Genomic DNA, 10,165 nt, shown 5'->3' with positions numbered 1-10,165 from the left:
AGTCGCTCTTCGTCTCACATTCAGCTCAGAGCAGGACCTCTCATCTCAGCACCAACCAGACCCACCAGAGACCTGCAGCCGGTCCAGCCTCAGCCTGGGGCTGTTACAGGAGGGGGGTTACCTGGGGGGGCTCAGTGCGTTCATAGGGGCTCCACAGTGGGTCCATGGGGGGGGTCCATGGGGTCTCCTTACCGTGGATTTTTGGCAAGTGAAGAAGAAACTGGATAGTTTGGGCCTCCTGGACCTCTGGACCTCCTGGACCTCCTGGACCTCCTGGACCTCTGGACCTCCTGGACCTCCTGGACCTCTGGACCTCCTGGACCTCTGGACCTCCTGGACCTCCTGGACCTCCTGGACCTCCTGGACCTCCTGGACCTCTGGACCTCCTGGACCTCCTGGACCTCTGGACCTCCTGGACCTCCTGGACCTCTGGACCTCCTGGACCTCCTGGACCTCTGGACCTCCTGGACCTCCTGGACCTCCTGGACCTCTGGACCTCCTGGACCTCCTGGACCTCCTGGACCTCTGGACCTCCTGGACCTCTGGACCTCCTGGACCTCCTGGACCTCCTGGACCTCTGGGCCTCCTGGACCTCCTGGACCTCTGGACCTGCTGTGGCCTCGTTTCCTCGTTCAGAGTTTAGAGACTGACTGTGGCTGACAGCAGGTCTACGCTGCGTCCGTCCCCCTCTGTCCCCCTCTCCAACGCCGGTCTTCAGTTCCTGGAACCTCTGGCCTCATCAGCTCCTTCTTTCTCCCAACTCCTCAAAGCATTTGCTCCCTCAGGTGTGTGTGTGTGTGTGTGTGTGTGTGTGCTGCTGAGGAGGAAACCCTCCACTAATAAAAATCCCACAGTGGGCAGTTAAACCTCAGACTGCTCATTTCTCTGAGTCCCTTTCACGTCTCAGTCCCAGGTCCGCGGTCACCGCGGCGCTGGAGCGGCGTGTTCAGGCGTCCCTGGTCTGCGTGAGCGGGTTGTCCGCGGCAACGGGCTGCTGGGCCCTGTCTTTAGGATGCATATCGGTTGAAATAAATAAAGTTGTGGTGACCTCAAGTGTTTTGAGTTTATAGATGCACCCTTCCAGTTAAGTTTCATTTCTGTCACCTTCATGAACTTTGTCGTTGTTTCCAGTGGGACTCGCTCCAAGCCGCGGAAAAACAGACGGAGCAGAACCCTGGAAGCCTCTGGTGAGACCGGTTTGTGATAGACATGAGCTCAGTGCTGCATAGAAAGCCGAGCTGACACGAGGTGTGTGTTTATGCCGTTGGTTTCAACGGGACGCCGCGCACAGCCCGCTCAAGTCCGCGCAGAGAAATAGACCTGATCTCTATTTAGAAACCGCGGCGCGGATTTGAACGGGCCACGCATGTGGAGTGTGAAAGGACTGATCTGTTTGCATGACGTTCTGACTTTTCTACGCAGACACCGTGCAAACCGGACAGGTCCGCGCCGCACAGCCGCGGATGTGTGAACGAGGCCTAGCCTGAACCGCTCTGGAAAGACCCGGATCCCTGCAGGGCTGGGATGTATTCCACACGGGTTTCCATGCCGTGCTGAGAGTTGCGTCGACGCGGCGCAGAGCGGTGGCCGTGGGGCCGGTTCTCCTGGGCATGGTCAGGGCCCGCTGCCTGAGAGGCGGGTGGGCTCTGGGGCTCAGCCCGGCCCGGTGGAGCCTCCACCCACCAGGTTAACTGCTTCCAGCTTGATTGGTTGGAGCTGTTAAGTTAGTAAAATGTATTTCTACAGCGCTTTTTACAGACCGGAGTCACAAAGTGCTTCACAGCCAAAAAAGCAAAATATGAAGACAAAAGAACATTGAAAAGATCGTGTAAGATATAGACAGGAGATCGTAAAACACTGCTCTGACATAAAAGCAGGGTGATAGAAATCATACAGGCAGTATCTGGTACGCCACGACACACTGTCAGAGGCCTGGACGCCTTCTGGAACACGTGTTTTAGATGTCCAGGGAGCAGGTCTAGGGGGAGCTGGTTCCACAGGCGGTCCCCCCTGGTTTAAAGTGAGTCCAGGGGACTCCCAGCAGGCTCTGGTGAGCGGACCTCAGGCTTCGGGCCGAGCTGTATGGGTTGATTAGGTCTCTGATGTACATGGGAGCCATGTAGGGCTCGGAAGGTTTTTAAACCGGACACGGAGCAGAACAGGGAGCCGGTGGAGGGATTTTAACACAGGAGTGAAGTGGGACCTCCAGGTGGCGCTGGTCAGCAGCCTGGCAGCTGAGTTCTGGATGTTCTGAGACCAGCAGCTCTTTCTGGTGAGGCAGTGAACAGGCTGCTGCAGTCGTCCAGCTGTGAGGGTATGAATGCATGAAGGATCATTTCCAGCTGGTTTTTTGACGCCATGCGTCTGAGCTGAGCGATGTTGCGCAGCTGGAAGAAACAGGTTCTAACCAGCTGGAAGAAACAGGTTCTAACCAGCTGGAAGAAACAGGTTCTAACCAGCTGGAAGAAACAGGTTCTAACCAGCTGCCTTGAGTGGTGGTCCAGTGACATGGTGCTGTCAAATCACCGCAGGGTTCCTCAGTTCGGTTTTGGTTGAGGGGCTCGGGTCCCCGAGGTGCTGCTGATAGTGGGGATGGTTCCGTCCGGGCCGATGGTGAGGGACTCGGTTTTTCCTGAGTTGAGTTGGAGGCTGTTGCCACTGAAACACTGCTGGTTTGGGACCAGCAGGTCATTAAGGAGCTCGGGTTGTGGGTTTCCGAGGGCTTGAATGAGCAGAACAGCTGCAGGTCGTCGGCAAACAGGTGGTAGGAGACCCTGAACTGCTGGATTATCTGGCCCAGAGGAAGGAGATGCAGCAGGAACAGGAGGGGTCCCAGGACTGAGCCCTGAGGCACGCCACACTGCAGGCTGCCGACACTGAAGCTCCTAGCAGCCAGGTAGGAGAACCACTGGAGCTCTGACCCGCCAGACCAACCAGGTCCTGCAGCCTGTTTATCAGGATCTGCTGTCCGACTGTGTCAAAGGCTGAGGACAGGTCCACCAGGACCAGCACTGTCCGTCCCCCCGAGCGGCAGACATCAGGATGTCGCTGGACTCGTTCAGTAGAGCAGTCTCTGTAGAGTGGTGTGTACGAAACCCTGACTGGAACGTGTGGTAGAGGTCACGCATTAAGCCACGCCCACTGAACAGGCTCTACTCCTGGTCACCTCTGACCCGGAGGCGTTCTGCGAGGAGACGAAGCACCTCAGCAGATCTACTGCCGAGACGCCGGCCGGTCGTCTGGTTAACCTGAAGATTCCCCTCAAGGTGCAAACATGACGGAGACCCGAACACACCGAGTTCCCAGAGTTTAATTATTCCAAAATACTCCAACATCTGAAGATAGAAATAAACAAAAGGTACCAGGAGCACAGGATCGATAACCGAACAAAGCTTCGGACATAAAAATAAGGAAATAGGCAAAAGGAAGAGTCGGGATGAGGATCATGATGGGATCTGATTCGAAACCTCCAGTCAGAACCACAGAGGAGCCTGGAGGAGGACCAGGACGAGGACGAGGTCCTGCAGCAGCCCCGGCTGGACATCAGGCTCCACCCACTCAGACGGAGCTTCAGGTGGAGCCTTCACCACCAGCGGGGAGCAGCAGGAGGCGCCGTCTCACTCGGGGGGGGTCCGGTGGGCCCGGGCCCGCTCCAGCCCTTCCCTCAGGAAGCGGATGTAGGTGGAGGTGGACGGGTCCTCGAAGCCGGCGGAGAAGCTGAAGGACGCCTCGTCCTCCGGCCTCATGGCCGTCTGGTCCAGGAAGACGTTGGCGTTGATGTGGTGGAGCTGAAACACCAGAGGAGAACCGGAGGAGAACCGGAGGCTTCAGGAAGAGGAGGAGGAGGAGGAGGAGGAGGAGGAAGAGGAGGAGGAGGAGGAGGAGGAGGACTCACGATGGTCCCGTTGGGCAGAGCCACCATCATCTCCACGGGGAAGGTGTAGTCCGCCAGGTGGAGGCTGGCTTTCTCTGCCAGAGCCGGGTTCTGCTCATCAGCCTGCAGGAGACGCACAGGTCACACCAGGCACCGAGAACCCCACCCACCGAGAACCCCACCCGACCAGAGAAACCCCCCTCCCTCCACCCAGCCCACCTGCAGGCCCTCCAGCTCTCGGACCAGAGACCAGCTGCTGATGAAGCTCTGGTTCAGCAGCGTCAAGACGGGCGAACTTTCCAGGACCGTCTCCCGGAGAGTCCGCCCCGAACCTGCAGCAGGGACAAGAGAGGACTGCGACACTGGAGGACACCCGGAGCCCCCCCCCTCCACCCGGAGCCCCCCTCCCCCCGGCGGAGCCTCACCTCAGCAGGACTGGTCGTCCAGCGCCCCCCACAGCAGGATGGAGTGCACCAGCTTCTTCTCCGCCTCGGCTCGCTGGAAGGCCTGGGAGAAGGGCAGGTAGGACACCTGAGGACGGGGGACAGGGGACAGGGTGAGTCCTCCAGGGGGCGGAGCCACACGGCCCGGGGGTCAGACGGCTCCACCTTCTTGAAAGGGTAGAGGGCCAGCTCCAGGCGCCGCGCCGCTTCCTGCCGGCTCAGCTCCGCGCTCCACACGATGTCCTCGAAGACGAAGTGGACGGGCTCGGCGGCGTCCCGGACGTCCACCACGTCCCCCCGCTCGTCCGTGATGACGGAGGGCAAGGACGGACCGGAGGACCGCAGCTCCATCTGGAACCGGGACAAACACATTGTAACGGACGAGCCCGGCGGGCGGCGTCCCGACGGCAACCCGAGGAGACACCGCGGCGGCGTCCCGACGGCAACCCGAGGAGACACCGCGGCGGCGTCCCGACGGCAACCCGAGGAGACACCGCGGCGGCGTCCCGACGGCAACCCGAGGAGACACCGCGGCGGCGTCCCGACGGCAACCCGAGGAGACACCGCGGCGGCGGACAGCGTACCTGCGGCAGGTATCCGATGTCCACCTCCATGTTGCTGCTCTCACTGGCTCCATAGAGCCACTCCATGTCCACGTTGAGAGACCTGAGGCAGAGGACAGGGTGAGACACACACAGACACAGACACAGACACAGAGACAGAGACACACACAGACACAGACACACACACCCACACACCGGTCGTTGGGGACGTAGAGGTGGAAGTGGCGGACGTGCGAGGCGTCTCTGGAGAGGACGATGTTCCCGGTGAACTGGCCCGGCGTGAACCAGAACGGGAAGTCTGGCACCTCGTTCAGCTGGAACTCAGCGTGGATCCTGCAGCGGGAATCGAACCGTCAGTCAGTCCAGGTCACAGGAGGCGGACTGAGGGAGAACATGCAGCTCCTGAACACACACACTGCCACAGCCTGGCCAGGACCAGGACCAGGACCAGGACCGGGACCAGGACCAGGGCCAGTACCGGGGTCAGCACCGGGACCAGGACCAGGGTCAGTACTAGTACCAGGCTCACCGGAACACGATGTCGTAGTAGGCGTCGCTGGCGGCGCGGAGGCAGGCCACGGCCCCCTGGGGGGCGAAGCGCGACTTGACGAAGGGCCGCGGGTGGAGCATGCTGAGCAGGGCGTGGATGAGGACCTGCGGGCGGAGGGGAGGGGCGTGAGTCAGGGGACAGGGACGGGGGGGCGGTCTCCCCCCGGACCCCGGCCGCCCCTCCACTCACCTCCTTGCCCCGGGGAGGGGGGGGGTGGTAGCGGTTGTTGGGCAGGTACCCGGTGAAGACGCTGAGCTCGCTGGGGATCAGCCACCACGTGTCTCCCACCGCCAGCCCGGAACCCGGCGGCAGGAAGGCCCGGAACCGAGAGGCGGGGAACGAGGAGGACGGAACCGCCGGAGACCTCCAGGACCGAAGACCACTGAGAGAGCTGTGAGACACCTGCAGGACCCACAGACCCCCGGGGTTAAACCAGGACCCACAGACCCCCGGGGTTAAACCAGGACCCACAGACCCCCGGGGCTAAACCAGGACCCACAGACCCCCGGGGTTAAACCAGGACCCACAGACCCCCGGGGCTAAACCAGGACCCACAGACCCCCGGGGCTAAACCAGGACCCACAGACCCCCGGGGCTAAACCAGGACCCACAGACCCCCGGGGTTAAACCAGGACCCACAGACCCCCGGGGCTAAACCAGGACCCACAGACCCCCGGGGTTAAACCAGGACCCACAGACCCCCGGGGCTAAACCAGGACCCACAGACCCCCGGGGCTAAACCAGGACCCACAGACCCCCGCCTGGCCTCCAGGAAGCCCCCTGCCCCCCCAGGAAGCCCCCTGCCCCCCCCTCACCCCCAGGAAACCGTCCCGGCTCTTGGTCATGGAGTCCAGCAGCAGCGGCTGCATGTGGGCCTCCACCGTCAGCGTCTCTCCGTCGGGGTCGTGGACCAGGTCCTCCTCCGGGTCCGCGGGAGCCGTGACCCCTGCGGGGAAGCAGAGCGGGCGGGGTCAGCGGGGGGGGTCAGCCCCGGGGCGGGGCGGGGCCGGGCGGGAGGCGGGGCCTACCGGTCAGCCTCTGGGCGATGGGCCGGAACTCCTCGGGGCTCAGGAAGCAGTCCTGGTCGCTGTCCAGGGACGAGAAGAGGAGGACGCCCTCGGGTCCCAGGGTGCGGACGCTCTCCTCCTGTGGGACACCAGAGGAAGAGCGTTACCACGGCGACGAGGCTCTGATCGGGCTCTGCAGGAGAAGGACTCCATGGGGATCGGGCTCAGTGCCTGATGACCTCTCAGCGACCCCTCCAGACATCAGGAGCCACCTATTGAGCAGCTTTCAGGACTCTGTCACTTTAACCTCACTCAGTTTCAGTTGTCTCGTGTTTGTTTGGGCTGTTCCCCTGGTTCTGCTGCTCAGAGCTCCAGGTTCTCCTTCACTGAGGAATCCTCTCAGCGTTCCGCTGACTGGATCCATTCCTGGACTGGATTCATTACTGGATCCATTCCTGGACTGGATTCATTACTGGATCCATTCCTGGACTGGATTCACTCCTGGACCTCTGAAGGCAGACTGCCAGCTGAGGCTCCAGCAGTGGAGCCACTGCAGAGCCGTAGACCCACATGGCTCCACAGCTGCCCCCTCCTCGGCCCCCCGACCCCTCCGGCCCCTCTGGGGCAGAGCGTGTGTGCCAGCCGGGGTATAATGGAGGGCGGGACGGGGGGAGGACAGACAGAGGGCCGCCCCCCCCTCCTCCCAGCTCCCCGGGGGGAGCAGCCTCATGTCTGGCTCCGGTCCCGGAACACACCCTGTCAAATCACACGAAAACGCAGGAAGAGGCTCCAAACGCCACAGATATGAGAGATGTCGGAGCGGGTCTCACGTGGCGCCTGGCGAGCTGAGCATCCTGATACGATCTGATCCCGAAGGCCAGCAGAGGCACAGCGGCGACCAGCAGCAGGCTCCACGTCCCCCGGGACATCCACGACCCCGCGCCCGGGGCTCGGAGCTCATCCTGCGGCGCGCTGCGGCTCCCCCCATCGGTCCCTCTCTGATCCACGTCCGCGGCCATCCTGGACGTCCGCCGCGGCTACTCAGACCGCTGCATGGCCGCCAGACAACGGCCGGAAACCGTCCCCAGCTGGCTCCTCTGCAAACAGGCTGTAAAATGTACCGAGGCCGGGCTGGTCTGTGGCCGGGACTGGAGCCTCCTCCCCGGACTGGAGCCTCCTCCCCGGACCGGAGCCTCCTCCCCGGACCGGAGCCTCCTCACCGCTGCCCGACCGCCGCCAGAGACGTTCAGGGACAGCTCGGAATTCTGAGCGCTCACATTCACACCAGCGACACAGTGAAGAAGGACCAGTTTGTCTCACAAAACAGCCCCCTTTCTGGAATAAAACATACTAAACAGCCCCCTTTCTGGAATAAAACATACTAAACAGCCCCCTTTCTGGAATAAAACATACTAAACAGCCCCTTTTCTAGACTTTTCGAGGCCAAAATGTAAAAAAAACAGCCGCTTCTGCAGAACAAAACGGAAAGAACAGTTGATTTTCCAGAACAAAACCAGCTCCTTTTACACGCTAAAACATACAAAAATGGCTTCTTTTCTGGACTAAAGCATAGAAAAACTGCTCCTCCTTCTCGACTTTTCAAGACAAAAACATAAAAAAAAACAGCTGTTTTCTAGACCAAAAAATAAAAACCAACTACTTTTCCAGACTAAAGCATACAGAACAGCTCATTTTCTAGACTAAAAACATACAAAAGAGCTCCTTCCCAGGACTCTTCAAGACTAAAACATTAAAGAACAGCTCCTTCTGTATACCAAAACATACAAAACTGCTCACTTTCTCAACTATAATCAAAAAAAAAAAAAAAAAAAAACAGCCCCGTTTTAAGACCAAAAAATAAAATCAGCTCCTTTTGTAGAACAAAATATGCATAGAAGCTACTTTTCTGGACCAAAACATAAAAAGCAGGTTGTTTTGAAGACCAAAACGTAAAAATCAGCTCCTTTTCCAGACTAAAGCATGCATAACAACTTCTTTTGTATATCAAAACATACAAAACAGCTCACTTACTGGACCAAAATCTAAAAAAACAGCTCCTTCTCAAGACTTTTCTAGACTAAAACATACAATACAGCTACTTTTGTAGAACAAATCATACAAGGAAGTTCCTTTTCTGGTCCAAAACATAAAAAAAAAAGGCTGTATTGTAGACCAAAAATTACAAAACAGCTACTTTTGTAGTACAAAACATAAAAAGATAGCTCGTTTTCTGGACCAAAACAGAAAAAACAGTCATTTTCAAGACTAAAACATAAAAGACAAATCCTTTTCTAGACCAGCTGAAATTCTGGAACAAAATGTACTAAATAGTTCATTTTTTGGACCAAAACAAGCAACACTGGGCCACAATACACCAGCCACATCATTACAAACACAAATAGTCCTGCTGTACATCAAGTAATTCAAACATGACTGTTTTCATCTGAAAAAGAAGCTGTTTAGAAAGATTTAAAAAGGAGTTTTCACCACTTTCCACTTAATCTGGAGTCACAACACGGTGTTTGACAATTTGGCCATTTTCCCTTTTAAAGCTGTTTTATTGAAACAGTTTTGACTTTTCCTCTCTTCCCCTCTCAGCTGCTCAGTAGTGAAGAGTGAACAGGAAGTCGTGGTTCTGTCACAGGACTGGATGATTCCTCAGGAAAGCCTCCCAGCCTGGAATCAGACCCACACCTTCTCTCTCTGCTCCACTGTGGACGGTCCAGCCCAGAACCTCAGCAGGGAGTCTCCCGCCAACAGAAGATCTGCTCTGAACGCCAGAACCAGAAAACGTGAACATGCCTGCAGTTCTCATTCACAAAGTCTGAATTCTGTGATGAAAGAAAATCTATTTTGCCCCAGAGGCTGGTCTGTTCCCCACTCTGGACCTTCAATAAACCAGTATTACACTCTTTTATGGATGAGCTCTTTAGGGCAGGAAAACATCCAAACTTTGACCAGAGTCAACATTTGGAGGCATGTTTAAACCAATAATTCATATTGATTTGAGGAAAAGCATAAAGAGTGTGTGACAGCTCAGTGCTGAAGGGTTCTATCAGCCGGTCGTCTTCTGAACCACTTCATCCTGACCAGGGTCACCGGGCCCACCTGGACCAGGACTGGGACACCGAGACGGCTCCATCTGGACAGGGGAGGACGGGTTTCCCCAGACTAACACACACACACACACACACACACGCTCAGTCTCGTATTTCTATCCTTGTGGGGACCGTCCATTGACTCCCATTCATGTCTAGCCCCTAACCCTGACCCTTACCCTAACCCTAACCCACACCACAACAAAGCCTAACCCTAAAGAAATGTTTTTGCACTTTTACTTTTTTCAGTAACAACAACATGGTCAAGAAAACACTGTTTCTCCTACTTAGGACCGGAAAAAGGTCCCCACAAGGCACGTCGTTCCACGTTTTGCTATCCTTGTGGGGACATTTGGCCCCAACAAGGATAGAAATACGAGAACACACACACACACACACACACACACACACACACACACACACACACAGGACTGAACTGAGATCTAACCATGAACAGTGCTAACCACTGCTCCACCGTGACACTCAACACATTTTTAAGCACATCCAGGTGTTTCTTTGGGGCGTCGTTCATTGAGGTAATAAATCAGGGAATGAATCTGCAGTGAATGCTGGGAACAGGAAGCTGAGCAGCTCGTCTCCCTCCAGTCACCGAGACCACAAGTACCGTCT

General features: G+C 57.2%; 1 protein-coding gene across 1 annotated transcript; it reads right to left on the bottom strand.

The window, feature by feature from the left end:
• Nucleotides 1–3,294: 3,294 nt before the first annotated feature.
• On the bottom strand, nt 3,295–7,673 carry LOC115384727 (selenoprotein N-like). Its single transcript, XM_030086973.1, has 12 exons — nt 7,268–7,673; nt 6,459–6,576; nt 6,246–6,376; nt 5,620–5,832; nt 5,410–5,534; nt 5,076–5,213; nt 4,902–4,983; nt 4,483–4,668; nt 4,300–4,405; nt 4,094–4,206; nt 3,896–3,997; nt 3,295–3,788 (listed from the first exon to the last, which is right to left on the bottom strand). Exons 1-12 carry the CDS (start codon nt 7,454–7,456, stop codon nt 3,618–3,620), a joined length of 1,674 nt encoding a protein of 557 aa, XP_029942833.1. The 5' UTR covers nt 7,457–7,673; the 3' UTR covers nt 3,295–3,617.
• Between the last annotated feature and the right edge of the window lie 2,492 nt (nt 7,674–10,165).

Source organism: Salarias fasciatus, unplaced genomic scaffold, assembly GCF_902148845.1.
Source record: "Salarias fasciatus unplaced genomic scaffold, fSalaFa1.1, whole genome shotgun sequence".
Classification (NCBI taxonomy): domain Eukaryota; kingdom Metazoa; phylum Chordata; class Actinopteri; order Blenniiformes; family Blenniidae; genus Salarias; species Salarias fasciatus.
Note: the sequence above shows the minus strand (reverse complement) of the source record. Positions and strands in the feature narration are given on the sequence as shown.